We start from the raw sequence: 26,701 nt of genomic DNA, 5'->3' as shown, positions 1-26,701 counted from the left end.
TCACACAAGTAATAACGTAGAAGGAGCCTAGTTAGTAGGAAACTACCGTGAAGTGCTACGAGGAGCGTCAGGACAACGTAATATTTACCTCAGGAAAGCAGAACTGTAGCTATTAGAGTCCATCGTGCACGATTTGGCAGGTTATTACTCCATCTATCCGGAAGTAAGCTGCTCTTTGTGCTTCATCTCCCGCTGGATGGTCTGAATCAAGTGACGAATGAATTCGGAGGTGCTCGGAGTCCGTGTCTAAGTACAACACGCGTTAGGAACCTTTTCAGCAGAGATTGATCATGAGGTGCCTGTTACCTGGACAAAGAAGGCATGTGCCTGAAAGGGGAGCTTACGCAACGCTCTACCGCTGAACCCTTCTGCCATTTCTGCAGCTTGCAACAACTCTGTCGACAACTGCAGGTCTTCGCTTCCGTTCTCCGCACCTGATAACGTTGCCATTTGGTCAACCATGCGCTTCCTCGAAGCCTTTCTCCTCATTAGCTCTTGATACGCGAACAGGGGCTGGGTACTTGACTGAAGTATTCTCACACGTCGAAGTTCCTCAACGCAGCTCCGCAATATTTCGTACCGCGCATGGCACGACGGAAGTCCTATGTACCTGAAGAGAAAAACAACAGTAAGGGTTTTGTTTGCTGCAACACGCATCACAACCAACGTACTGCTTGATGTCTGCTCTGTCAACAAAAGCCACATCGATGGCCTCGGTAATGTTTGACGTAGTAAGGATCAACACATTCGAGTGTCGCTTCAACAAGTCCAACTGCGTCAGGAGTGCGTTGACCACGCGTATCGCATCAGACGGCTCCGATCCGCTTACCGCAGACTTTCGAGCTGCCGTCAGCGATTCCACCTCGTCTAGATGCACATGCGTATATACCGTTATTGCACAAAATCTAGCTAACATTTTCCCTGCAAATAGACGCACCTATCAGCACACAAATCAACGATTCCTCGTCTTCCACCAGTTCTTGGATCTGCTTGAACAGCTTCATCACAAGCTTTCCGCTCTCAGAAAACCACTGTATTTACGCAAGCAAGTATGATGAGAACATGTGATCCACTTGTTTGAAAGTATGCTGTACCTTGCTGAACAAACTGTGGGCATTGATCTCCAGGAGGACTGCATTCGGATATCTACACAATCAAGCTCAGTTAGTTAGCACTGTATCAACACACTAAGTCAAAATCCTCGCACCACGAACCTAGACGAGAGACGAATGCTGAGTTTATGTGCCAACGCCTTGCACAAACTCGTTTTCCCGGTACCCGGCGGGCCATGCAGCAAGACCACCCGGTTCCACGAGATAATATGGGGATTCACTTTGGAATCCGAGAACAGCATCGCAGTCATAGCGTAGTCCAGCACGTTTCGCTTCACTGCAGTGTCGAAGATCAGCGAGTCCCAGAGCCCGTCAAAACTCATCGCTGGCAGAATTGTCTGCTGACAAGTCGTCACGTTCTCATCGTCATCTGCAGTCTCCTCCGCCGGCACCTCCTGCACAGCATCAAAACAGTCAATCTTTAACATTAACAGCAGCAATTGCAATTGCTTCTTGAGCCACCTACATCACTGAGTTTGAACACGTGCACGAACAAATGCGCCTCCGAGCGTGGAACTCCAGCTCCATCGATCTCCTCGCTCTCCTCCCCGTCAAACTCCGTCACGTCGATTCGTTCAACATGCACAACCAGTGGCGAGTCTCCGGGCAATACAACATAACCTGCAGCATAAAAATTAATGAGAAAAAAAGCAATATTTCTCGTAGTGCGGAGTACCGCACCTTTGGCGAAGAGCGGACAGGTTGCGCCGAGGTGTTGAGCGACTGCCGCGCTCACTTGCTCGTAGTCGGCGACGCTCTCCTGCCTCAAGCACACTTCCACTGTGTAGATACAGGCATGAAATCAGTAATTGGGGTCTCGACCTGCCCTCGAGGGCGACGAACGCACCGTGCACACGCCGTCCCGCCTCCATCCTGCGCCAAAATGGCAAAATATAATATCTGACGAGTTTGAATACTGTAATAACTAATACTGTAGCCATCTCCTAAAATGGCTACAGATGTTGCAAGTTGCGTCCGACATGGAGGTGGAGGCGATATCGAGCGACAATGGGGGCGCCAAGAAGGACAATGCATCAGCTGTCGACCAGACTGAAGTTCGACGAAAGTCGGTGACACCGCAACTGGCGTCCTCCATGCTTAACCCGCTCGCCGACATCGACTTGGCCGAGTTTTCGCTGCTGGAAGTGCTGACCCAGGCAGCTACAGATGTCTTGGGCTCGATCCCAGCGCAGCGCTGTATCGTGTACGTCTACGACAAAGCTGCAAACCTGCTGCGACCCCAGGTTGTCGTGGACTGCAACGACACAGACACAACCGACCCCGATGTCAAGCCGAACGAGGCCAGCACTCCAATTGAGCCGATCAATGAAGCTCCTCATCAGCCAGCAGATGAAGTCACTACAACCACTAGTATGGCCGAGAGGATGAGCTACAATGTGACCAAGTCGCCACTTGTCAGCTTCCCACCTGTTGTAGGGATGGTCAGCTCCAGCTTCCTCCAGAGACGCTGCTTGCGGATGCAAGAGCCCAACCCGGTATGAACCGAAGAATGTTGACCTGTGGTCTATTCACTCACATATTTACTATCGACTACAGCATCGCACCTTTCATCGCGAGTATGACGTGCCAAAGGACATGCAGGTGGACTCAATCCTCTGTGCACCCGTCATTCTGTACCGCCGGGCGACCGGAGTGATTCAGGTTGTCACAAATACTCTCACACAGCGACAACCTGCCGTCTCACAAATGATGTTTTTGCTTGAACAGCTCATCAACCACGTGGACGTGACGGCAGAACGAAGTCTATTCGAAGAAACAGAGCGCGCAGCAACACCCCAAGACCTCAGGAACGAATCCAGCAGCGAAGTCAGGCTGCGGCGGCTGAAGACGATTAAGGCCATGATGAACACAGGCTTTTCGGCCAAAGATGAGCAAAAGCTGCTCCACTTCACCACACACGTTGCGGTATGCTAGCAACTCCAAACAGCTTCACGGTGATTTACTAACCGTACCATGGAACGTGGCATGCTTCGCTACTGTAGCAAACCATCGAAATGAACACGAAAAAGCTGGCAGATGGGCGCAGCCACGCCAAACTGCGTGAGGTCAAGGCAAAACAGGCTCTGGATCTCCTCAAAGCGCTGAATGGGCAAATCGTTGCTCGTGTCAGCAGGACTGAGATGCTGATGCCAACAGATATTACCGATCACACAGGTCGACGAAGTGTTTTCATACGGCGCGCGACCATTACCAGAATGCCGTCTCAAACGGGAGAGCTCACGGACATGCTCAGTGCCTTGGTCGTCATTATGCGCTTGCAAGCCATGTTCCGAGGGCGTCGACAGCGCCGTGCTGATAAGTTTGCTGAGGAGCTCGAAAAGTTCAGGAAACAGCGCGAGCGACTGCGAACAATGGTCGTGATGCAACGCATAGTCCGCCCTCCGGAAGAACCAAAGCCTAAACCGTACGAGAAACCCGAAGTCAGCGCTTCGAGTCGATCTCCTCGAATGCGTCTCGAGGGTCCAAAGAAACCTCCCAAATCTCCTACTAAGATGCCTACGACTACATCCTCTCCACGGCCACCACCATCGCGGCCACAGCGCCCGCCACCAGAGCCCACACGAATCCAACGAAGAAAAGTGAGCGCAACAAAAATCCAAACAGTCTTTCGCCGACATCGACAACGTCGACAATTCCCGACACCTCTGCCAGGACAACCCGTTGTTCACCACGAGCTGTCCAAAGAGGTCTCTGGCGCCGTGAAAGTGCAGTCGTTTATTCGAGGCAACCTCACGCGCAAAAGGCTCCGGCGAGCGCTACGTTCTTCTCAGGGGGCACATATTATCTGCTTGCGAGTGGCATCGTCCTCAACCGAAGCAGCTGCATCCAACCAAACCAGCCACGACAGCGCTCCCTCAACGCAATTGAGATCTCGAGCTTGTGTCTACGCAATGCCCGAACGACCGGGTAAAGTTCCTCTGGTGCAACGCCGTAGCTCTTCACCCCGTTTTTCCCAAGAAGAGAGGTTTGATGTGCATCAATCACAGGAGGTGTCAATACCAAAAAGTCGTGGTCAAAACGTTGCTGTGCAGTCGAGGAGACTTGTCGCCATCCACAAGACTGACGACACCTTCCGCTTGGTAAAATCTCCTGTGAGCAGATCAAAGCCACGCTGGAGCCGCTTCGTGTCGTCAGTAGTGTGGGAGACGTCCCAGCTCGAGCTAGCTCCCCCAGGTGTTGAGTTTGTCCAACATCGCCGGCCGATTGGCCGCGAGTCCGAGAAAGCAAGTTCACCTCGCGCTGCGACCATGGCGAACGTACCCGAGCCGAACAAAGTCGTCGGGTTGGACAATCCGAGTGTTCGGCTTCCCGCTCTAGGCTTACAAACTCGACGCGACGTACAGAAGAGCTCACTCTTGTGCTGCTTGCTACCAGCCCAAGCGAAGACGGGCGGCATCGCATCGATACCTGCCCGTCCACTCGCTCAAATGCGTCGCAAAGCCTTCGAAGCAAAACGACGGCACACTCCGGCAGCAGGTGACGCGGCAGCTTGAGAGTGATGTGCAGCAAACCTTGCGATGCAACGTGGCAATTCAAGTTGCTGTTGGCTTACTGACCAACAGCTTCAACTGCTCCGACTCTCTCGATTAAAGCTGTAGCAGTTTTAATCGGTTGTTGAAGTTGTTGTCCAGCGTGTTAAGCCTGCGCGCTGCACAAATTCGGATTGAGCTGCGTTTCAATTCCTGTCTTCGTGAGCGAACGATGCGGGGCAGTGCTCGAAGCCAAGCTCGTTGAATCTCGACGAAAGCCGCGTCATCCGCTGCAAAACATTATCGGTGCCCGTGTCCCAACTCCGGCTCTCCTCGCTGCATGCACTGCAACACGCACTGCAAGTCACCGGTAAAACCTCTTGAAGCCATCTGACGGCACGTTTCCATGCCGCCACGTGGGATTTGCCTCGATTTGCAGCACAAACCGCGAGCTTGATTGACAACTTGTCAATGACAGCCGATGCCGCGCTGTTCCAGATCTTCAGGTCGAGGTGGTCGCTAGGCCGGGAGGAAACTGCGCGCTTTTTCGCAGGCCTCGGGCGCGCTCCTCGAATCTGATCCTTTCGCTGCTCGGAGAAGCATGGCGAGCGATGACAACAGCAAGTTGCTGCTGCGACTCGTAGCCTGCGTGGCCGAGATCGAAGTGACCTCCCAAGACTTGGGCCAAGGCGGAACGCGGCCGGCCATGGCAAATCAAATGCCACGCACTTCGGATACAGTACGACGGGTTCCATCCCCATCGCATCTGATACGCGTTGACGAGGCCGCCATCGATGGCGGAACAGCGATAAGAGGCAGCACCGCATCGCATGCATCTGCATTGCCATCGCGGAGTACTAGTAAGCAACAGACTGCTGCAATGTCAATCAAGTGCAAGCAAGACGTGGCGTCTCCAGTGCGGACTGCGGCCGTCGGCGGTGCCGCTGCCGGTTGTCGAGCAAGCATCTAGCAGACAAGACGGTGACTGGCGGCACCGGATGATGTGCCTCACTGATTGTACCACCGAACAAGCACACGAAATGGATCCGCTCGCGGTGGTCCACATGTATATATACCAACCGATAAAACCGGTTTTGGATCATTACCTTTCATCCAATGCCATCAATACCCTTCCAAATCCGGTGCCGTGTTCGTCAGGGTTTCAGATGAAACTGACGCTACCGCCTCAAACCGGTGACAACCGGACACATAAACGAAGCAGCTCGGTGTTTTGTGCTTGGGAGATTCGGCTTGGCGAAGAAGGGCAGAGCCTGCTGCGGAGAGGGAGGGGTGAGTTTGCGCGCCCCAGCTGCCTGCGTGTTGTTGGGCGTGCCAGAAAGCAAAAAGAGCGAGCGACCAGAGGCGTCGGTCGTGAAAGGAAAGCTTTGCAGCGGGCGACACTTTGGCTGCCACCTGTTTCATTCACGCTCCGCTTGTCTCTCCGTCCGACCATCACTCTTGTCATTCTGCACTCAGTCGCCACCGCCCACAACCGAAGATGGCGCACATGTTGGAAGCGCGCATGATGTCGCGCAACTCGTCGTCCTCGAGCCTCACGGCCGCGGTGCGCGCGAGCCGCCGCAAGTCGTCCATCAGCGGACCCTCCACGAACGGGAGCACGGTGGCCAGCACGCCGCGCGCCCGGCGGCCGTCGCTCTCGCGGGGTACGTCTAGCAGCAGCGGCTCCAACCTGGCAGCCGCAGGCTTCGGCTCGACGTCGCTGAGCAAGAGCAGTAAGACGCGCCCCAAGAGCGGCGCCATGTCCACGCCTAACCTCATCGACCTCAAGACCATCACGGCCGAGGAGGTCGAGTGGGAGGGATACCTGTACAAGCAGCGCAAAATCGTCAAGAGCTGGACGCCGCGCTACATCACGCTACAGAACCGCACCGTGTCGGTCTATAAGAGCAAGAACCACGCGCTGGCCAAGGAGCAGCACCGCGGGCGCTGGGTCATCAAGCAGATCCTGAGCTCGCTGCCGTCGGCGGGCTTCGGTGGCTCCAAGCTGCACCCCGAGGAGCTGGGCTTCAGTTTCCTGGCCACGAACGGCAACCTCATCCACTTCATCGCGGCCTCGACCGTGGAGAAGGCCATGTGGATGCACATGATGCAGCTTAGCCTGCACAACACGACGGCCAGAGAGGCCTCGATGCTGCAGCAAGGACGTCCGCGGGACGCGGCCATGACGCCCACGCCCACGCCCCGCTCGGCAGACGAGGTCGTGTCCATCGAGTCGTCGATTACTGCGCACTTGGCGGAGAAGTTTCTGACCGACTTGGTGCACCTTTTGACCGCGACGTCGCCCGATAATGTCATTGCTCGATTGCCGTCGTTTCTGCGGCAGCTAAGCAAGGACGTGGAACTGCTCTTTGACTTGGAAACGTGCGAGACCACGCAGCCCTCGTGTGTGTTCAAAGGCATCTACCACGGACGCGAAGGCTTCGTTCACTTTGCAGCGCTGTACGCGAGTAAGTATCTGCTGGCGACGGACGTGAACGAGGAGGTAGCCCAGAAGGCCGATGACGACGACCACCACGCGTTCGCGTATTCGAACCATCGCTTGATGAACACGGTCTCGGGATCCACCACGGAGGGAAAGTTTGGCCTCCAGATGACGTTCACCCCGGCGCGGCGTATCTCCCGCGTGGTGCTTTCTTTCCGTCAGCGCAGTGCGTCGACGTCGAAGACGCGCCGTGTCACGACGAACCCGATGGTCGTTGCGGAACACCCTGCTTGCTTTCACCAGTACTGCCTCACCAAGCGTTCACTCGCGCTTTCGTTCTCGGACTTTGATGTAGTGGGCGTTCTTGGCCAAGGTGGTTTCGGAACTGTGGTCCTTGTGCAGCGCCACCTCAACCCTGATGAATACTTCGCCATCAAGATTATTGACAAGCAATCCGGCGCCGAAAGTGCGCTAAAGGAGCGACGTATCTTGTCTGGTGTTCGCCACCCATTCCTTACGTGCCTGCGCTTTGCCTTCCAGACGCAAACGAAGCTGTACCTCGGTATGGATTACTACAAGGGCGGAAACCTGTACTTGCATATGCATTCCTCAAAGATGGACCCGAACGTGTCGACAAGCAGTGGTCGTCGTTTCTCGGTGGAACGCGCTCGCTTCTACGCTGCAGAACTAGCTATTGCGCTTTCGTACTTGCACGCACACGGTATCATCTACCGTGATCTGAAGCCTGACAACATTATGCTTGACAAGACGGGCAACATTCGCCTTGTGGATTTTGGGATCTCGAAGCAACTACGCCTCGAAGGTGAACCGGGAAGTCACAACTACTCTCAGGCCGGAACGCTAGCTGGATCCCCTGCGTACATTGCCCCAGAGCAACTGCTAACCCAAAAGCCGCAGTATGGCATGGAAGCTGATTGGTGGAGTTACGGTGTGCTGCTGTACGAGATGCTGACTGGCAGCACTCCTTTCTTCGACCCGAACATTTCGCAGATGTACAAGAAAATCCAGACTGCGGATGTGAAGTATGAGCGGTATCCTCCGATCGATGAAGATGCTATCGACCTGCTGCAGAAATTGCTGGTTCGTGATCCTGCTGATCGTATTGATATCGATGGCGTGCGTTCACACCCGTTCTTTGGGGCGATCAACTGGGAAATGCTGGAGCTGAAGGAAGTGGATCCACCGTTCATCCCGCCTACCCAAGAGCTGATGCAGAACGTGCACGAACATTTCCGCAATATGAACGTGGACGAAACCATCGGGGAGCACCCCAAGGCTATCAACGGAAAGAAGGCATCGACCGTAGCGAACGCCAACGACGAGTCTCACTTTGATGAGTTCAGTTTTGCGTATGATAAGACTCGCGATACCTTCGATGATCTCTCCATGGCAGACGAAGGCTGGTTGGTGCGACAGCTGAAGGAAGGCGCAGCAATGCGTGGCCGATTGAACGCTAGTGATACCGACCCAGTGGCGGATGAATTGGGCAGCGAGGACGAAATCCCACACCCGATTCTGAACGGCCAGGACAGCAGCGAAAGTGACGAGCCGGAGGTCGAAGTTACGCACATCTAAGCGGAGTGCGGTCGCTCCAACGAGATGGCTGAACGTGAAGAGCATATGGCTCTTGTGTTTTGAAGCAAAATTGAGTGAACGAAACGAGAAGCCCGGCGATGTATGCACCACGGAGAAAAAAGTCGGCCGAGGGTCAAAGCCGCAGCACATTAGATAACGAAAATATTTTTGTTTCAGCATGTTGCTTCCTGCAGCGATTTCTTGTCTGGTAGCGAAGAACTACGGAAAGGTCGAATGCGTTGCTGCTTCAAAATTGCCACTACGTTCGGATGCGCGCGCGAGATAATAATGAACCAGAGACTGAGAAATCCTGTTGGGGTTTATCGGCATGAATGAACCAGAAGCTCTGAGTGTTGCTTCAAGGCACATCGTACGCGCCCAAGGCGTCTGGCTACCGGTACTAGACTGCAGATTGTTTGGATGGGTTGAATGCAAGTTCACATTTAAGAAATACGTGTAGAAGTACTTCGAGACTAAGGACGGGATGAAGGGTGCAGAGCTGCACAGGCACTGCAGCGCTGTCGTCGTGCTCAAATAGAACCAATGCCAATGTTGTCGTCGCCGACAGTTGACAGCACTGCGTTCGAGCTCAATTCCTGGTACTGCTGCCAGTTGTGATGCAGAATGCAACGCTTCTCCGCTCGTCCAGCAACGTCAGAGACCCAACCAGCCTCTTCCTGCTCTGTGAAATGCAGGAGCGACGTCCCCAGTGCTGGGGACGGAGGAGGTAGCTGACCGAGATACACTCGCGCTAGCAGCGACGCCGTTGGGTGCGACTGCTGACCAACGTCACGGAACCATTTGAGGATATTCACCTGGTGATACAGCTTGAGCAAGTTGTACTGACCCTTGTCGAACAAGTCAGCACCCTCGTTTGCAACAGTGTCCCAGGCGACATACACCTGCTGCCACTCACGCCACGCACGAGCCTCGTCCTCCACCACAGCATCCCTTGAGCGCTTGCCACTTCCCGTAGTGGGCGATGCAGCAGGCGGCTGATTCTTGGGACCATCAACCATCAATAGTGCACTCATCTCGTCGTCATCGTCCACGTCCTCGTCCTCCTCCTCAGAGTGAGGGCTTGCACCAGTTTGCTGATTAGCAAGTAACTTGAAAACAATGCGGTGCTCCTCACGTAGAGCTTCTTGAGCGCGGCGGAATGCACGCTTGTCTTTCACGATGTCGCCAGCCTTAGAACTGATGCGAGGATCCAGCAGCATGGCTTTGATCTCGCTATCCACATTTGTCGCCGATGGGCCAGCGAAGTGCTGTGCGATGAGCTGGCGAAGCCGGCCCAGACACTGTCGCCCAGTCGAAGTAAACGTGTCGACGAGCTTGACCTTGCGGCGCGCCGTACGCTTGATAGGCGATGAATAATCATCCTCTAACGAGAGGCACTTCAAGCTGAGCGCATCGGTCGTGACTGAAAGCAGACGCCGAAACAGCAGAGCGTACGATGGCGCGACAGCTCCCTGACGCGGCGCGACGCGCTTCTCCAGACGGAACTGCCCGAGCTGGTTAAATATCGCCTCTAGCTCCGCTGCAGTACTCCAGTCAGCCACAGACAACTGCGTCCACGCTGTCTCCAGCTCCGGCTCAGCCACGGTTGGTCTCGCTGGCGATTGGAAGTACGACCAGTAAGCGCGGTACCGCGTGCAGCTAACCCGCAACAGCTCTGCCACAGCACCCAGTGACGTCAAGGTGGAAGCTGCTAGCTCGTCCATCGACGAAGCCGAATGGGATGCATCGGCCACGCCATGCGAAGCACTGATTTCAGCAAGAGCTTTGGCTCGATCGGGTGCCTTGAAGTACTTCTCAAGCTCTTGGAGCAGCCGCAAGATTCGACGTACGCTAGTCTCGCCTCCAAAAGAGCTAGCATTGCCAATACCCAGCGCGTCGACCACACACGAACGCAACGTGCGCGTCAGTAGATCCTCTTGATCGTCAGTAGACGACTCATAGCCACCACCTACTGCAAGTGCCGACGGGGAATCTGCTTCGGCATCCACGATAAAGCGTGCGTAGTTCACAACTCCGCCGCCATAGGTTTCCGAAAGCGTCTGGGTCACAAGTTGGTTGACTTGCTGGTCCCACCCACGCGGGACTTCCTTCGCTGCTAGCACCAGGTCCACCCTGCGCCACTGGGAGTCAATAAAGCCAACAGCCAAACTGAGGAACGCCTTCTGCTGGCTCGACACCGTCTCCGTTAGCTCTTCACCCTCCGTCGCAGCGCCAGTGATCGGGCGGAACTCGTAGCGCAGCGACAAAAACGGCAGATCCATGGCAGCTTGTGACTCTGCAGCCAAGTACGACCTCAAGAAGCTGGCAAACTTGGCAAACTCATCCTGTACTTGGGCATTCAAGCTCGACGCCGTCGGCAGCGCCGAAACCGCAGTTGTTGAGAGTCTCAGCAGGTGCTGCAGAGCCTCGTCTTGCAGCACGGAGACGGGCAAACCCGACGACATGAGCCAGTTCTTCACGAGGTCAGCGGTCTTCCCCACAGGACGTTTCCGTGCTACTGGAACCGAACTTTGCGTCTTGCTCACAGTCACTTGAGTGACGTTGGTCGGTTCACTCTTCTGAGGTTCTTCCACCTTATAAGTCGCCTCCTTCTTCAGAGTGGGCGTCTTCTTGGCCTTCTTCTTCTTGGGTTGGCCCTCTTCGTTACCCGCCGCCTTCTCCACGAGCGCCTCTCTCTTGCGTTGCTTGTAGTCTTGGATGACTACGAACTCTTCCGGGTGCACACGTTGCACGTGAGCCACGGCGTTCGTGGTCATCCGTTGGCGCATGAGGGCGTTGCGCCACACACCTATCTTCTTGAACGAGCTGCGGAACGGCGGCTCGGCGGCGCATAGGACGCAGATGTGTGTGTACGGTCTGTCGGGGATCTTCGCGTTCTGGATGGGGGTTTCCAGCATGTGGATGTACTGCCACACGGGTAGGCCAGTCTGCGCCTCGTGCACCACGGCCACTGGGATGCCGTACTTGTCCTTGGGCTGGCCGGCATACGGGTCGGGACCCTCGGTCGAATACTGCACTTGGCCGCGCATCACGAGTAGCGAGTAGTAACTCGTAGCAGTACTTGCGACTTGGGCGGCGGACGGGAAAGTGATACGAACGGGGGAGGATTTGTTTTGCTTGGTTTTTGTATGAGGAGAAAAGGTTGGGTCTGAGAGGGGTAGTAATTTGAGAAATGTTGGGATATTTGTTGTATTTCATGTTTTTTCTTACTGTAGTACTATTATATTTCTGCAATGCCGTTCGTCCCTTCAAGCACAGATCGTCCAAGAGGAATCAACCACGGACAACAAAAACTCTTCTTGTGCTTCTCAGTCGTAGTATGGCTGGAGATGTTATCTGTCTTTGTTTGAGACATCGCCTTTTGATTTTTCTCCTTGTATGGCTGAAGAACGTAGTGACTCATTTTAAAATCCAGTCCATTCCTACGAGCACAATGAGGTTCGAGTTAGCCAAGCTTTCAAGAGGGAAACTATCACGCGAACCAACTGCGCACCTTGATGCACGGAAGTGGAGAAGGTCAGCGCGATAAAACAGCTCGTCAGTTTGGTCTGAAAATTCGCGTATTGCTGCTCCAGAAGAAAACCATTGGCAACCGCTATAATAGCATTGAGCAAATTCAGACTTGCTTCGTTGATGCAGCAATCTCACACGCGTTGACATCGAATAAAATCATTCCCGAACACTTCACCACGAAACAATCGTTTTTGTCACGACATTACGCATAATCTACAAAACCAGCTACAACTCTCTTTCTGCTAGTGCTGGACTTCACAGCAGTTACGACATGGTTTTCTGTTTTTTGCGAACTGGAGCGGCACCCACACAATCTTGCTCGGTGTCGCTATCCATGACAAGATCCGGGGGCCCAGGTCTGCGTCGCAACGATGCAGGTACTGCGTTCACTGCGCGGTTAATAAGGGCCAAATCCTGCAAACAAAAACACTTCGAAGTAAGTGACTAGAAACATCACAAGCCGCGAATTAATAGAAAACGTACCCGTGCGGGGCTCTCACCAAACGCGTACAGCGCGTGAGAACGCGGCGTCATTTCCGAACGACGATCCAGGCGCACTTGCTGCAACGGAGACATGAATACATTCGAGGACTGGACCCGTTTTGGCGACGTCTGCTGCATTGATACCGGCAGCGTTTGCACTTCAGCCGAGGTGAACATCTGCAGTGCTGACACGGCTGGTGATGAAACAAAAGGTGACGATCGCGTACTACGACGAATGGGGCGGGGTGGGGTGCTGGGAGGCACTCTGCTTCTGTCATCGGCCGCGCTGGAAGAGCTGCTCGTTTGAAGAAGCTTTTGGACGGCTTCTGAGGCTGCTCGGGCAATGCTTTCAGCATCCGAGGTGGATGAGACTAGCCCCATGGCGCTGCCTTCTCTTCGAGGGGTGAAGCCTGGTGTGAGCGCATGGGGTACACTCGATGCCTCAGCAACAACCGCATCAGCTGCTGCCATTTGCGACTCCTGGAACTGGAATTGCAGGATAAACACCTTCATAGACGTAATGAAACAGCGATTGTAGAACTTGATAATGTCACCACGCGAATGCTCGCTGTCAAGCTTGATGTTTTGCGTCACACCTTCCCCCATGCGCGATCCAATAATCGGGCTTGCGCTTGCCGTATTGATGCCGGTGGGCGTCTGTCGGTTGAGTTGCTTGTAGCACCCCAATAAGCGCTTGAAGGACATTGTTGCCACGGCTTGAGACACATTGGGACCACGAGAGATTTTGCACACCGCATAAATACTGCACAACACAATCAGATCCAGATGGCGGTCCCTTAGCAGGAAATAGTGCGATGTGACGCACTCCTTCACAGCGGTCCATATCTGGTTTTGATCCGTCGAATTCAAGCCCAGAAGGTTGCAGAGTTGATAGATCCTGGATGCTGCGCGAGAAAGCATCATCCGGAAAAATAGACGCAATACTGGGGCGTGACCAGCTGCTCCAGTGGGTGTAGCGGCGCCATCGGTCAGGCTTGGAGTGCTTGGGGATGATACCGACAGAGGTGTGGCAGGAGCGGAAGCTGGTGGTCGGTGGACCCCAACAAGAAGCTGATAAAGCGCTGAATCCGATCTCCACGCGCGCGAGTCCAATATACGGTTCTTTACATCTCCCATGTGCTTCTTCAATGCGGCAGGTAGCTTTGGTGCGTACTTAACGAAGCTTTCGCTTGTGGTGACGAAGTGAAAAGCATTCACATGCAAGTGGTCCAGCAGAAACGGGTACGATATCGTAATGAGTGAGTGCGCCTTCAGCACAACCTCAGCGCTGCACGCAAACAGTGCCGCAAGAAATACCTCGTTGTTTAGCAGCTTGGAGAAGTCATTGGTGCGTAGCCGCTCACGCTCCGAGAGCAGCAATGGTTCCAGCACACGGTAGAATAGCACTATTGCCAGTTTTTTCGTGCGCTTCAAGCTATCGTCAACGCCGGATGCAAATTGCGAGTTTCGCCCGCTGCCGTTTTCGTCTGCATTGCCATCCTGGTCATCATCGATCACCATTGCTTTTGTTGACCGTACGCTGCCCGCGGTTACCCGACCTGTTGTTCGGGCCGCTAGCAGCAGTTCTGAGTGCTCATGCAGAACGCGTGCGATACGATCCGTCGGGTCCACCGCGCAATCCGAGAAAAACTCGCGAAGTTGTGGCGTTACGGGCGTCAATATTGTGCTCGACAAAGTTTCACGCACCCAGTTGTTCGTGTCCAGAGCTGCACTGACTGGCGTTCGCATCGAGCTTGGCGATGGACGAGGGCTCACGCCGAAACGAGCTCCACCCGGCGAGCCTTGCCACTGCCAGGAATGCATCAATGGGGAGTTAATCCCACGACCATGCTGGTGGTGTCGAGGCGGCGTCATCGTTCCTCGTGCAACTGCACTAGCACTATTTTCTCGTCGCCGAGTCATCATATTGCGTCGCACCGGTGACAGCATAGCATGCGTAGCGCTCCGACTGGTACTTAGTCTGCTACTTGAAGCAGTAGATGCGGTTGATGAGTTCGAGGTGCTGGTGCCATTGTCCGTTTGAGTAACGAGGTTCGTCCCCATTACGGTCCGTCGGATGCGAATATCCAAAAAGAAGCGCTCGTCCAATTTCCCACAACCATTCAGGTAGTCGTCATTATAGCGCTTTGCGAGCCGCGCCACGTTCGTCTCAAGCACAGCGTCGGCAAACAGCGCCATACTGAGCATCGTATGCTCTCCAGCCTCTTTCTGCAGCACATGTTCATCCCGAAGCTGCTGCAGAACAATCCCCAAGTGTTCCGACGCACGGGACGCATCCGCCGGATCAACTTTCGGCGCCGCACACAGCGCTTCTAGAATCTGAGCACTCGTCTTCACCCCCGCTCCCGACTTGACCGGCGACGCCTTTCCATCTCCCAGAGCTCCCATGGCACTCAGTGCAGCAGCCACTTCGGCCTCCACCGTCGCCTGAGACGCTTGCGCATTGGTGATCACCAAATGCAGCGTGGCCAGCAGCAAATTGTAGAGCTGTCCCAGTCCTGCATAGTGAGCCCCCAGTCGTCTCTTGGCCAGTAGAAACACCAGCCAGCCCCCTTCAAAGAGCTTCCTGTGTCTTGTCTTGGTCTTCTGCTGGTCGTCCACTTGGCTCTCGGGTTCCGGATCTGTGGGCATGCGACGCTCCATCTTGGAGGTCAACGCCTCCCACAGTACGCGGTACTTCTCGAACAGCAGCGTAGCAACCGTGAACTCCTCCTTGAGCAGCGTCGTGGCCGCCAGTAGTTGCGGGTCCAGCAGCAACCGGTTGAAGAGACTCGTCAGGTAGAGCAGGAACTCCTGCAGCCCCACGCCCGCCTCGGACAGAAGCTGCACCAGGTGCCAGTCCAGTGTCTTGTTATCGTTCACATCCTCCTCCTGCTTCATATCCTGCGTCATCCCCGTCGCCACGACGGCCACCAAGGCCCAGATCTTGTCCGGTTCGCTGTCGCCACTGCGCGCGTTGCTCTCGTCGGCGCCCGAGCGCGCAGCGGACGGAAGAATCTGGTCGAACAGCGTTTGCGCGGCGGCTAGCAGCTGCGCGTCCGCGCGGATGCTCGCGAACGCGCCTGTAGCCGCCGCTGACGCGAAGAATCGGCTCAGCGTTCCCGCCATTTTCGAGTCTTCAAGAACAACTTTTGACAACTGAGAAGCGGGAAATAAACGACGCACTTAAGACGGATAAATGACCAGAATGGCTACACTTGAAACCGAGAGTGTTCGAGTTGCTCCATGAGGGCTCGTCGTTCCGAGAGGTAGAATTGAAGGTCGTGGGTGAGACGTTGGGTCTTGACGGTGGAAATGCGGGCCTCGTTGCTCTCGGTGTGGGCCACGATCTCGTTTTCCACGGATCGAATCTGCTGGCGGACATGACACAGTAGGGTGAAGGTGTCTGTGCGGTCCGTTAACGACATCTCCACGGGGATCCGACTTGCAGTGGGCGAAGGCGTCGTTGATATCCCGGAATCGAAGCCCTCCGACGGCGATTGGCGTTCCGACAGGGTCGGACTCACTGGTTGGAGGAATGTGTGAGTCGCTGTGCTACTCGTGGTGACAGCTTCGAGCTCATTGTCCGTCGTTGTGCGTTGGCGCTTGGTGGTGATGAGGCGCTGGCGGTTGTTCGCCTCGGGGTCTTGGTTCTCCGCCTTTTTCTTTTCCGATTTTTTCACGAACTTGTATTCCTCGGGCACTTCGCCTTTGAGTTTCTTCTGGGCGATGAGCTCCGTCATCGTGTCCTTGGACCGGTTCTTGTAGTAGCGCACGCCGAGGTACGCGCACACTTTGCGGAGCTCCTTGTAGGTAATTTTAGCAGTCTCGCGGCCCTGGATCGAGTACGCGAAGGTCACCATGTACGTCTCGCCATCCTCCTCCAGCACCTGGCGCTCGCGCAGTTCCACGTCGTCCAGCGTCAATGACTCGGTGAAGGACCACTCGCACGCGCGCTCTTCCCCTGGTAGTCTCCCCATGTTTTTTTCCGCGTAGGGCGGGGGAGGTTTGAGCCAAAAAATATCGAAGAGAAAGAAAAATCTACCGTTGCTCTACCAGTAGAACCGGTAGAATGCGGTAGAACAAGAAGTTCAAGTTTTACGGAATATTTTTACCTAATGCAGATTTCCTTTTGATGTCCAAAAAGACAGTCGTGCACCGACGCCAACTGGTACAAACATCAGAATGCCCCATGCATGCAGAAGCTGCCATCAACTACTTCGACAATGCAGAGTCTCCGCCAGACATGTATATGTCCGCCAAGTTTGCGTCGCGTGCATATACCCAGGATATTTGGGATCTCCGCTCCCAAGACTACGGCCGGCGAAATCCTGCGCTTTGTTCTGTCTGCACCGCATTACATGTACTAGTATTCATACATGGATTGGTGTTGACATTAGCACCTCATTCAGCACGGCGTCGGCTTTTGCCGGCAAAAGCTATCGTTCGACTGCAACGACATGACTGCGGTGTGAAAAGCGCCACCAGCAGAGCACACGCAATCAAGTTGCCGTCTAGCGTCCATCTGCGTGGCGCTGGCCTCAACATCCATCCAAGCAGGTGATCGAGCTCCATGGCACTGACGTCCACAGTGCCGAGGCCAAACGACCAGCGGCCGCGACTAACGCATCCCACCATGATTAACGCGCCAAAGGGCGCAGTCCGATTCCTTTGACGGCTGCTTTTGCCGTGCGGTCATTGGTCCATATTCGCCAACCACCAAGCGGATCCTGTCCACGCAGCGCGAGACCGGCCACCTATGCCGCTGCCGCACCAGCACTGGCCCAGTGCGGAATCCCACCTTCAGCCTCGACCTGCAGCCCTGACTGAAGGTGCCGCATTAGTCAGGTCCGTCGTGACACGGGATCCGATCCGCTCAGTAGTCATTCCGGTTTTTGCCTCGAGCCTCGCAAGTGACCAGCCTGCACCTCCGCACGAACATGTCGTGGCTCAGCGCGCTGACTGGGATGCAGCCGCGCCGCGTGAGCGACCGCTACGCGCTGCCCAAGCCCACGTGGCGACAAAAGGTGCAGCACTACGCGCCCATCTTCCGCTGGCTGCCCAACTACAGCGTGCAGCGCGACCTCAAGTTCGACCTCGTGGCGGGGATCACAGTCGCCATGATGCTCATCCCGCAGGAGGTGTCGCTGTCCACCATCATGCACGTGCCAGCTCACCACGGGCTCTACACGGCGGCCACGGCGCCGCTGGTCTACGCCATCTTCGGCTCCAGCACGGTGCTGTCCGTGGCGAGCGGCTCCGAGGTGTCGCTGCTCGTGGGGACGACTCTCGAGGACATTGAGGACCCGGACGAGCGCGTGGCCACGGGCATCCTCATGGCCTTCCTCAGCGGCTGCATCCTGCTGCTCGTGCGCGTCCTGAACCTGAGCCAGATCGCCGACTTCTTCTCGCGTCCAGTCATGGGCGGCTTCATCTCTGCCGGCGGCCTGCTCATCATGCTCTCGCAGTGCTCCAACGCGCTGGGCATCAAATTCAAGTCGCAGGACTACCCACCCGCCACAGTCTACCAGATCTTCAACCACATTGGTGACACCAACCTTAACGCCTTCGGAGTGGCCGCCGCGTCCATCGTGTACCTGTTCTCAGTCAAGATGATCAAGAAGCGCTTCTTCCCATCGCCCGTGCTCATGCAGCTTTTCGAGGGAGACACGCCCGCCACGAATAAGGAGCTGGGTAAGGCCGAGGAGGAGGAACGTTTCTTGCAGCCGCAGACCAACTCGGGCCACGGGTTCTCGCTCACAGACCAGCAGTATTCAGCTTACCACGCGCAGACGACGCCCCAGGAGGAGCGCGAGTCGCAAGCGGACGCCGGCAAGAACGGCCTCACTGTCGAAGAGCCCAAGTCCAAGGGCCAGCTACTCGCCATCTTCCTCATGCGCACGCTGTGCGACCTCGGGCCTCTCGTGGTCTGCATTTTCGGTGGCATTGTGGGGTACATCCTGGGCCCGTCGCACCTCAAGCTCACGGGCGACATCCCGGGCGGCTTCCCCGAGCCCAAGGTGCCGTGGTACGGCTTCACGTCGCACTTGATCGACGGCGACCGCTTCGGCACCATCTTGTACCATGCCTTGACGGTGTCGGTGGTGGTCTTCCTGTCGAGTATTGCCATGGCCAAGCGTCTGGCTATCCAGCGTGGCGAGGACATTAACACGGAGCAGGAGCTGACCGGCATTGGTATTGCCAGCGTCGTGTGCGGATTCTTCCAGGCCATGCCCCCCACGGGCGGTATGTCGCGCACGGCCGTGAACCTGCAGAACGCGCACACGCAGTTGGCGTCAATCGTCACCTGCCTCATTGTGGTGCTGGCCCTGTACACGTTGACGGGCACGCTGTACTACTTGCCGAGCGCGACGCTGGCATCGATTATTATCGTCGCCGGTTGGTCGTTGGTCGAGTTCAAGGAGGCCAAGTGGCTGTACCGTGTCAAGCGCGACGAGTTCTTCGTGTGGTCGGCGTCCTTCGCGCTCACCCTTGGTCTGGGTGTGCTGAACGGGCTGATCGCTTCGATCATCTGCTCCATCCTCGCGCTCATGTGGAAGTCCAAGGTGCAGCCCGTTGCCATTCTGGGCGAACTGGACAACGGCCGCTTCGTTGACCGCGAGAACTTCCCGGAGTCGAACAACCTGGGGGATATCATTGCCGTCCGCGTCGAGAGCTCGCTGTACTTCGCTAACTGCGAGCGTGTGGCGCTCTTCATTGAGCGTGAGATGGTGCGTCTGCAGACTCTAGGCATCACCACCCGCGGTGTGGTGCTGGACACGTTCCACATGAACGACATGGACGCCACCACGATCCAGGTGCTGTCGGACACGCAGGAGAAGCTGGCGGTGCGCAAGGTGCGCTTCGCCATCGCCAATGCCAAGAGCCGTCTGTACGACCTGCTGGCGGCCACCAACCTGCTGAAACGCGTGCTTGCGAACGACCCGACCATTTCGGTGGAGGAAGCCGTGCGCATGATGCGCGAGCTGCCGCCTCTGGCTGACAAGTCGGCGGCGTCCGGCACCTCGACCGCTAGCAACCCGGTGTAAGCAATTCATCGTATCAGCGATATGTGTAAGTTAGGAGGGCAAGTGAGGCGGATTTTGGCTATCCCCCTCAGCTGAGCAGCCGAGCGAGCGGCGCCTTTCGTAATGTGAATCAATGATCAAGTGTCTTATCTACGAGCTGTCCTCATTGTCCGCTTGTGCACTCTACATCCTCAAGGCGAGTTTGATGCACGCGCTCGACATTCAGGCTACTGATGGGTTGGCCTGGTAGTGAACCAATTCTATGCGTAGTTAGTGAATGTTGCAGCCCCCAACGTTGCCAGCATCAATGTCGTACCAGCGCAAGGTACTCGTGAACCTGTTCACTGCTCGGGCATTGAGAGAGCACATGATGGCCTATTGTGGAGAAACATTCAACTGTAGCTGGCGTGTCAGAAACCTCTGGAGTCTGTGAGCTCATGCACAGACCGATAGACTCGTTCGCGGAGATCGGGATCAGCAGCAGACCGAGTCCGGTCGATTTACCTTGATGAAGTTGTCGAACTGCATCTTGAAGGTCTGGTCGTGGTGTTCTGGTACCGCGGTGATCAACAAGTCGCTCCTCCCGGGTAGTGAGTTCCGGCAGCCAGTCTTCGACATTGCGTACCGTGTCCAAGGTGTGGTCGAGCATTGGAAGTCCACCAAAATGTACGGGACGGAGGTAACAGAGAGAATGTTTACTGGACTCGACGTCACGTGGATTGGTGCTGACCGAGTAGAGGGCGGCTATGGCGGCAGTGGCGACCAAACTAGTGACAACCAGTGAGGATCGATGCAGCTTTAGATCGTGACTGAGAGGTATCGGAGGCTTGAGGCTCGAGTCTTGAGCTCTGATATGCACGTTGAATCAATGAATGAAGGCATCGGCACCTGCATGTAGAGCGAGCACTTGTTTTCAACTTTTGAAAATGTTCATGTCATTATCGTCATTAGTGCAAGTGGAAGGGGTTAAGCTTGGAACGACGTTAAGCACGCCGAGTTCATCCAACTCGGGGTTCCCTACGGGGTCACCGATCGCTTGTCGTGACCTCCGTGAAGGGGCCCCGCCTTGTCGCCCTTCAGCTTGTCCTTCACCTCATGCACGGCCACCTTCGCACGGCCAACAATGGAGGACGACGACAGGGATTTCTCCGCAGCAGCGATCTGGAAGCTTAACACGTTGAGGTTGAAGTTATCACGGAGCGTCGTCTTCACCAGTGCCTCGACAGTGTCGGGGCTTCCCAGAATGCCGCCGCCGTCTTGGTGGTAGTCACTCTTGCCGAAAAGTCCGCCATGGGCGTCCTTCTCCTTGTCGTTCTTACCATGGACGGCGTGTTTGATCGCGGCTGTGACGCCGGTTGACCGCCCGTTCTTCTCGTCGTAGTGGCGCGCTGTCACCTGTAGCACCTCCATGGCTTTGCCGGTGGCGTTCATCATGTTGCGAGCAGAGTGCACTTCCGACTTGGACGGCTTGTGGCTGCGCTTGATCTGGTGGGCCACGTGCTTCAAGTCCCTCGCGATATCCTTGGCAGTGCGCATGTCGCTCCGCATGAACGACTTGGACGTGTTGATAAAGTGGTGGCCGTGGCGGCTGTCGTACTCGGACAGATTCTTCTTTAGCACATTGAGGCACTTGGACGCGTCGTCTGCAGTCTGGATCAGCACTTGCTCTAGCGAGGCAAACTCCTTTTCGACAGTGGCGTTGCGGTCAATGGACTTGCCCATGATAGTGTGGTAGTCTTGCGGTGGAGTCGGTGCTGTGGGTGTCGGCACGTTTAGAAGTGAGCACGATGTCGCCGCGGGACGGCGTGGTGTGCCCACTGAGAAACTCCGAGTAGTGGCTGCACGGAGCGAAAGCACTTCTCAGTCTGCGACGCGGACTAATTTCGTGCACCAGAGACAACAGAATATACTCGCATCACGTGGCCGCTACACGGATCCGCATGCAGGGGGCCAACGTGAGCTCGAGCGGCATTCATCCTCCGGCACAAGTTGGTATGATAGAGTTTTCGCACCGTTAGAGAGTTTTTCATCCTTCTGCACTTGTCGTTTTCAGCCATCATTTCGAAATTACCCAGTATGCGTGAACTTCAACGGACGTTTATTTTGAAAAGTGTCGTCCACCATGCCCACTGACTGGACGTTCACTTTGAAAAACCATGGGCAAGCCCACAAATCGCAGTAGTATCGTGGAGCAAGAGTTCTTCAAGCTGGAGCTGCTGCTGACCCAAACGGCGAACGACGCCGAGAGATGCCTCAAGGTGCTGAAAAAGAACCTCGGTGCCTACGATAAACGCCACGGGCTGCATTTCCTCAGCACTTCGAAGCATTTCATGCGGAATGACATCCGCGTTGCACAAGACATGATCACGGACTTGCGCCACGTTGCGAAACGGATCCACAAGAGCAAGACCCCATCAAAGTCGGAAATCGTTGCCGCCCACAGCAGCATGGTATCAACCGCCGACGCCATGAACGACTTGAAAAATGCTGGTCGAATTTACGACCAGAACTACGACCGCTCGGACGGCGTGGCGGACATCATCAACAATGTCCTCGGTGGTGACAACGATAAGACCAGATCCAACGAGGGGATGTTCAGGGACGAGAACACCAAACGAAGCAGTATTCCCAAGACTGGAGACACGGTGGAAGCAGTGGTGAGGTCGACGCTGCGTGACAGCTTCTGCAGCTTCTCTGCCTTGAAAAGCCAAGTCTCGGCCACCGAGAATGCGTTGTCACCTTCGATTGCTACCCATGCCAAGGAAGCAGTGGCTGGAGTGGCGAACAAATTAGTGGGCGACTCCACCACTAGCCCAACGACCCAAGACGACAGCATGTGAGCGTTCATCTGCGCAACTTGACCACACGAGCCTCAGATCACTAAGCTGGCTCGGGGATATTGGGGGTTTATTTCCTTTCGCATGTACCATTAGCGCACACCAGGAAGTGTGCTAACCAAACATGCTCTTGACCAAACCAGCACTAAATGTGCACTCCATTCTCATCAAATGTCATCAGACTTGCAGCTGGCGCCGATGAGCGGTCCGCCACTGCCACAGCCAGGAGTTCTTGCCCTCGTGCCGTTTCTTGTTCATCTAACAACGTGTTACTGGCAAGCGCATCGGGAAGTGCAGGCGAAGATGTCGTCAACATACACTGGCGGCTGTGGTCTTTGACGCGGCGGCGAATCGTCTCACACGAAACACGCACGCCGTACGCCGCCAGAAGTTGCTCCTTAATCGTGCGGGCTGAGCTCTTCTCGTTCGCCTTCACTGCCTGTAAGATGATCTTGTCCACAATCTCGTCTGTTTTGCGCGGGCGTCCAGTGCGCTTTGCAGGGAGAACACTACCCGTTCGCTGAGCTTTTTCCACAATCGCGCGCACAGTCGTGTGAGGCATGCTTAAAGCCTTGCCAATTTTACGATAGCCTTCGCCCTGAGCGTGGAGTGCCACACACTGCTCACGCGTTTCAATACTGTACTCTCCACGCTTAGGCCGCTTAGATGGTTCGCTCTCTGGGTGTGGTGCTTGCACCTGAGGCGGACACTCGGGGACTACACCATCATCGACAGCTGAAGCAGTAGATAATGAACTGCCACTGATCATTGCTGGCTCAGTAGCCCCAGGTACTGGGACGGTGGCAGGTGCCAACGATCTGGATGGTCTTGACGAACGCAGTCCTTCTCCATGCAATAACTCTTGGAATGATACTGCAGGCAAAGAAGTGGAGGGACCCGTGGACTCGCTCGGCCGACGTGCTTCAGATACATCAAGTATCCTATCACTAGCAGATACACTGCTGCTTTTGTCTGTAGTAGGGATAGCAGCGCCCTCGCTTGAAGCTCCGTTCGAGATGGATTGTATCCGCTGCTTTGTATGATCTTGTACACGACGCCGCACGGTCTCCGGCGATATCTTGATGCCAAATACCCGCAAAAGTTCTTCTTGGATAGATCTTGCGCTGCATTGTCGGTTGGTCTTGACAGCCTCCAGAATCACCTTGTCAACGATACCACTAGTCTTGCGCGGCCGCCCACTGCGAGGCGCCGAGCTCACAGTCCCTGTGCGTTTTGCTTTACGCACGATAGCTCGAACCGTATCATGAGGAATTCCCATCTCTTTTGAAATCGTCGCGTACGAAGCACCGTCAGTTTGATGTCTGCGAACACACAGCGCGCGAGTTTCGTCCGGATACTCGCACCGCTTGTGCCTCTTCGGTGCACGCTTAGGCTCTTCTGGTTCAGGTGCTGATCTCGCTGGCGGATTCGATGAAGCTTCGCTGCAGCCTTCAGCACCTGATGAAGGAAGGACAGTCACATCGCCCTGGGCCACTTCTTCTGATACTGACACAGGAACACCAACAGTTTCTGTAGCCTGTTCGCTGTTATCCGTGTCTGCACTCGGCTTCTTTGCCTCTGACGGCGATGCAGCTTCACCAGCATTTTGTTCCTCATCGTGAGCTTCTTCATCTCCCGCTGAAGAGGCCGCCACATCCGTGGCGATGGAGCGCACAGTGTCCGCGAGCATGTCCAAGTCCCGTTGGCTCTCTGCTTCCTTCTCCTCATCTGACTTCTTGCTCGATTTTAGCTTCTTGCTCCCGTCCCCTTTCTCGTTCTTTTCAATTAATTTCTTCTTGTTCGCTGCGTGTCCAGTCGATTCCTCGGCAGTGTCCAGGCACGTGTGATCGGAAGACGTCAAGACTTCAACCTCCGCTACTAGAGAAGATGGCGATGCTGCACTTGCCGGAGAAGAGTCACAAGATCCTAAAGACGTGTCTGGTGCACTAGGAGTCCGCGACGCCATCGGGACAGAAGCAATCTCGGCTGCAGAACGTTGCGCTTTTGACTTTTTGACTAATGACGAAAACATATTTTGTCTGAAAACGTTTGAAATAATGACAGGCCTCAAATTGACCATATAAGGATGTTGTGGGGAAAAGGCTTGCATCGCGTGCTGCTTCCTGCATGGCAAAAAGCGTCCTCGAGGGGACTCGAACCCCCAATCCCCGCCTTCGGAGGGCGATGCCTTATCCATTAGGCCACGAAGACAACGCGACAGCAATAGGATCGCTAGGTCATAACAAGGCCAGCACCACCGGCACAAAACAGGTTCTGCCCATTCATGGCCAGCCGTTCATGATCGAGGACATCCGATCCGTTCTACCTGTATTATCCTATGTGTGGTAACGCCGAACTCAGAATAAAGCGAAGCTGGGCCCAGCAGTCGACCAATGCATTGGAGCACTCCAGGTGCTTTACGTCAGGAAACATGTTGTTTGATACCTTTCTGGAGAGTTTGTCATCCACACACGTTGAATAGCGGGCTAGCAGTGTTTGTGGCTGGAGGCCGTTTCTAAGGTTTTCTATATTGCTAATTAGTTTTAATATCTTTTGTGCTTTCGATAATAGTTTATACATTTACCTAAGCTACTCGGGAGAAGTTTGGTCCACGTGATGATACACGTACACGGCCCTCTCCTTCTGATGTGCTGCGGTGTGTCTTCATGGAGGATTGGTTCTGTGCGACGGCGGCAGCTGACGGGAGTTGCAGCGCTGCTAGCAAGTCCATAGGAGGCTGCTCCGCTTCCGGGAGCTGCCGTACGGCTGTGTTTCTTGAGGGCAGACACGTGAAGTCGGGATATCTCTGCTCGATCAGAGCGATTGATTGGTTCTGCTTGCGGTCCCTCAACGTCGTCAGCGTCTTGGCCATCCCCAGCGCCAGCACGGACCTGACTGTGCGCTCGCGTACCTGACTCACGGCGAGGTAGAACTGCAGTCCGTCGAAGAGCTGGCACTGTGCTGTGCTGGCGGGGGTGACCTCTGCAGCATTCTCGTCCTGTTCCTCCTCACTGTCTGACAGGTCGCTGATCTCTTCCTCTGGTGCTTCGTTGTCGCTCCAGGAGGCGGCCGGTCGCTCAAGGGAGTGCTTGGTCTTTCTGGGGCTGTCCAGCAGCGCGGCGTTCTTCTGCTCGGCTCGCATCTGCTGGGTCTCGGCTCGGGTCAGGCAGGGCAAGTTGTGGTCTGGCTGATTCACCATGAGCAACGGCAAACCCGTCAAGTGGTGCAGCGCGTCCAGAACAAGTTGCAGAATGGCTTCCGTGCTCATGCGGCGGGCGTCGTGCTCGGATCTGCAGGTGGCGACTGGCCCGAGTGTCACAGACGTTTCCTGCCGCGGTTTTGCCGGTTGTGAAGAGTCGTACGAGACCGTGCGCGGGTTCTCGTAGTGTCGGAGGCCTTGGTGCTGCTTGGCCGATCGGGAAATGCCCAAGTACGCGATGCACAGCGCGCCCAGCAGCAGCGGCGGCGCCAGAAACAACAGGAACGCCATGGAGCCAAAAGCGGAAATGTAGACGCACGACTCGTTCCTCGAACGCCTGCGTCCCGAAGGTGCCGGAGCCGCCTCCGACGCCAGACTGTGGGAGCTCCTCAAACCGCGTCGTTTCGAGATCGCCGTTTCGGAGAAAGTATCTTTTCCGAAAAAGCCGTTTGACTGAGCTTCACTATGCTTTTCAGAAAAAAGCGTCAGCGAAGTTGTCCAATTTTCGCAAATAATGGCTACTCCGATGGCGCTCTGGCTGCACGCGCAGAACGCTCTCGAGACGCACGGCTGGACGCTGCTGGGCGCCGCGCTGCTGTTCTACTTCGGCCGCCAGCGCTACCGCGAGTTCGCGGCGCGGCGCCATCACCAACGGACCCTCGCCGCCGCCAACGGTACGTCGTAGTTACCGGTGTTTCTTCCACTGGGTTCAGCATGGCGTAGGATGATTTTAACGTTTCGCTCCGTTTGAATTGTCACAATTGTATATCGGCATGCAGACCCTGCTCGGGTGGCGGTGCTCCAGCGAGAAACGGCCCGCGTGCGCCACAAACAGCAGCAGCAGCTCCAGGCCAAGACCAAGTGAAGACGGAGGAGGCAGCGTAGCGTGGCGTAGGTAACGTCGGCCTGCGTGCGCTGCACCAAAAGTAGTTGAAGTGCATGTTGCACTTGTCGGCTCGCACGCGTGCTGGGTTCGTC

At 55.5% G+C, this 26,701-nt stretch overlaps 12 protein-coding genes across 12 annotated transcripts; 5 read left to right on the top strand and 7 right to left on the bottom strand.

Moving 5' to 3' along the window:
• Nucleotides 1-153: 153 nt before the first annotated feature.
• KRP23_14521 (Pachytene checkpoint protein 2-like protein) lies at nt 154-1,984 on the bottom strand (the record flags this gene model as incomplete). Its single annotated transcript, XM_067885351.1, has 9 exons — nt 154-246; nt 307-610; nt 672-867; nt 938-1,031; nt 1,095-1,146; nt 1,215-1,507; nt 1,579-1,733; nt 1,794-1,892; nt 1,960-1,984. 9 exons carry the CDS (start codon nt 1,982-1,984, stop codon nt 154-156), a joined length of 1,311 nt encoding a protein of 436 aa, XP_067737536.1.
• A 108-nt stretch (nt 1,985-2,092) lies between these two features.
• On the top strand, nt 2,093-4,724 carry KRP23_14520 (uncharacterized protein; the record flags this gene model as incomplete). Its single annotated transcript, XM_067885350.1, has 5 exons — nt 2,093-2,608; nt 2,670-2,765; nt 2,841-3,038; nt 3,116-3,553; nt 4,509-4,724. The coding sequence occupies 5 exons, from the start codon at nt 2,093-2,095 to the stop codon at nt 4,722-4,724; spliced, it is 1,464 nt and encodes a 487-aa protein (XP_067737535.1).
• Nucleotides 4,725-6,101: 1,377 nt separating this feature from the next.
• KRP23_14519 (RAC family serine/threonine-protein kinase-like protein) lies at nt 6,102-8,642 on the top strand (the record flags this gene model as incomplete). The annotated part of the gene is made up of 1 exon (XM_067885349.1): nt 6,102-8,642. One exon carries the CDS (start codon nt 6,102-6,104, stop codon nt 8,640-8,642), a length of 2,541 nt encoding a protein of 846 aa, XP_067737534.1.
• Nucleotides 8,643-9,172: 530 nt separating this feature from the next.
• Nucleotides 9,173-11,692, bottom strand: KRP23_14518 (uncharacterized protein; the record flags this gene model as incomplete). The annotated part of the gene is made up of 1 exon (XM_067885348.1): nt 9,173-11,692. The coding sequence occupies one exon, from the start codon at nt 11,690-11,692 to the stop codon at nt 9,173-9,175; it is 2,520 nt and encodes an 839-aa protein (XP_067737533.1).
• A 748-nt stretch (nt 11,693-12,440) lies between these two features.
• Nucleotides 12,441-15,788, bottom strand: KRP23_14517 (Retinoblastoma-associated protein; the record flags this gene model as incomplete). Its single annotated transcript, XM_067885347.1, has 2 exons — nt 12,441-12,590; nt 12,660-15,788. 2 exons carry the CDS (start codon nt 15,786-15,788, stop codon nt 12,441-12,443), a joined length of 3,279 nt encoding a protein of 1,092 aa, XP_067737532.1.
• An 83-nt stretch (nt 15,789-15,871) lies between these two features.
• KRP23_14516 (uncharacterized protein) lies at nt 15,872-16,639 on the bottom strand (the record flags this gene model as incomplete). Its single annotated transcript, XM_067885346.1, has 1 exon — nt 15,872-16,639. One exon carries the CDS (start codon nt 16,637-16,639, stop codon nt 15,872-15,874), a length of 768 nt encoding a protein of 255 aa, XP_067737531.1.
• Nucleotides 16,640-17,599: 960 nt separating this feature from the next.
• Nucleotides 17,600-19,708, top strand: KRP23_14515 (Sulfate transporter 4.1, chloroplastic; the record flags this gene model as incomplete). The annotated part of the gene is made up of 1 exon (XM_067885345.1): nt 17,600-19,708. One exon carries the CDS (start codon nt 17,600-17,602, stop codon nt 19,706-19,708), a length of 2,109 nt encoding a protein of 702 aa, XP_067737530.1.
• Nucleotides 19,709-20,704: 996 nt separating this feature from the next.
• KRP23_14514 (uncharacterized protein) lies at nt 20,705-21,409 on the bottom strand (the record flags this gene model as incomplete). The annotated part of the gene is made up of 1 exon (XM_067885344.1): nt 20,705-21,409. The coding sequence occupies one exon, from the start codon at nt 21,407-21,409 to the stop codon at nt 20,705-20,707; it is 705 nt and encodes a 234-aa protein (XP_067737529.1).
• Nucleotides 21,410-21,843: 434 nt separating this feature from the next.
• KRP23_14513 (uncharacterized protein) lies at nt 21,844-22,527 on the top strand (the record flags this gene model as incomplete). The annotated part of the gene is made up of 1 exon (XM_067885343.1): nt 21,844-22,527. The coding sequence occupies one exon, from the start codon at nt 21,844-21,846 to the stop codon at nt 22,525-22,527; it is 684 nt and encodes a 227-aa protein (XP_067737528.1).
• Nucleotides 22,528-22,669: 142 nt separating this feature from the next.
• KRP23_14512 (uncharacterized protein) lies at nt 22,670-24,490 on the bottom strand (the record flags this gene model as incomplete). Its single annotated transcript, XM_067885341.1, has 1 exon — nt 22,670-24,490. One exon carries the CDS (start codon nt 24,488-24,490, stop codon nt 22,670-22,672), a length of 1,821 nt encoding a protein of 606 aa, XP_067737527.1.
• A 618-nt stretch (nt 24,491-25,108) lies between these two features.
• KRP23_14511 (uncharacterized protein) lies at nt 25,109-26,014 on the bottom strand (the record flags this gene model as incomplete). The annotated part of the gene is made up of 1 exon (XM_067885340.1): nt 25,109-26,014. One exon carries the CDS (start codon nt 26,012-26,014, stop codon nt 25,109-25,111), a length of 906 nt encoding a protein of 301 aa, XP_067737526.1.
• Nucleotides 26,015-26,237: 223 nt separating this feature from the next.
• On the top strand, nt 26,238-26,588 carry KRP23_14510 (uncharacterized protein; the record flags this gene model as incomplete). Its single annotated transcript, XM_067885339.1, has 2 exons — nt 26,238-26,397; nt 26,503-26,588. 2 exons carry the CDS (start codon nt 26,238-26,240, stop codon nt 26,586-26,588), a joined length of 246 nt encoding a protein of 81 aa, XP_067737525.1.
• Nucleotides 26,589-26,701: the final 113 nt, after the last annotated feature.

This window comes from Phytophthora ramorum (assembly GCF_020800215.1).
Source record: "Phytophthora ramorum isolate Pr-102 chromosome Unknown Phyram_PR-102_s0021, whole genome shotgun sequence".
NCBI lineage: Eukaryota > Oomycota > Peronosporomycetes > Peronosporales > Peronosporaceae > Phytophthora > Phytophthora ramorum.
This window is presented reverse-complemented; position numbering and strand designations above follow the sequence as displayed.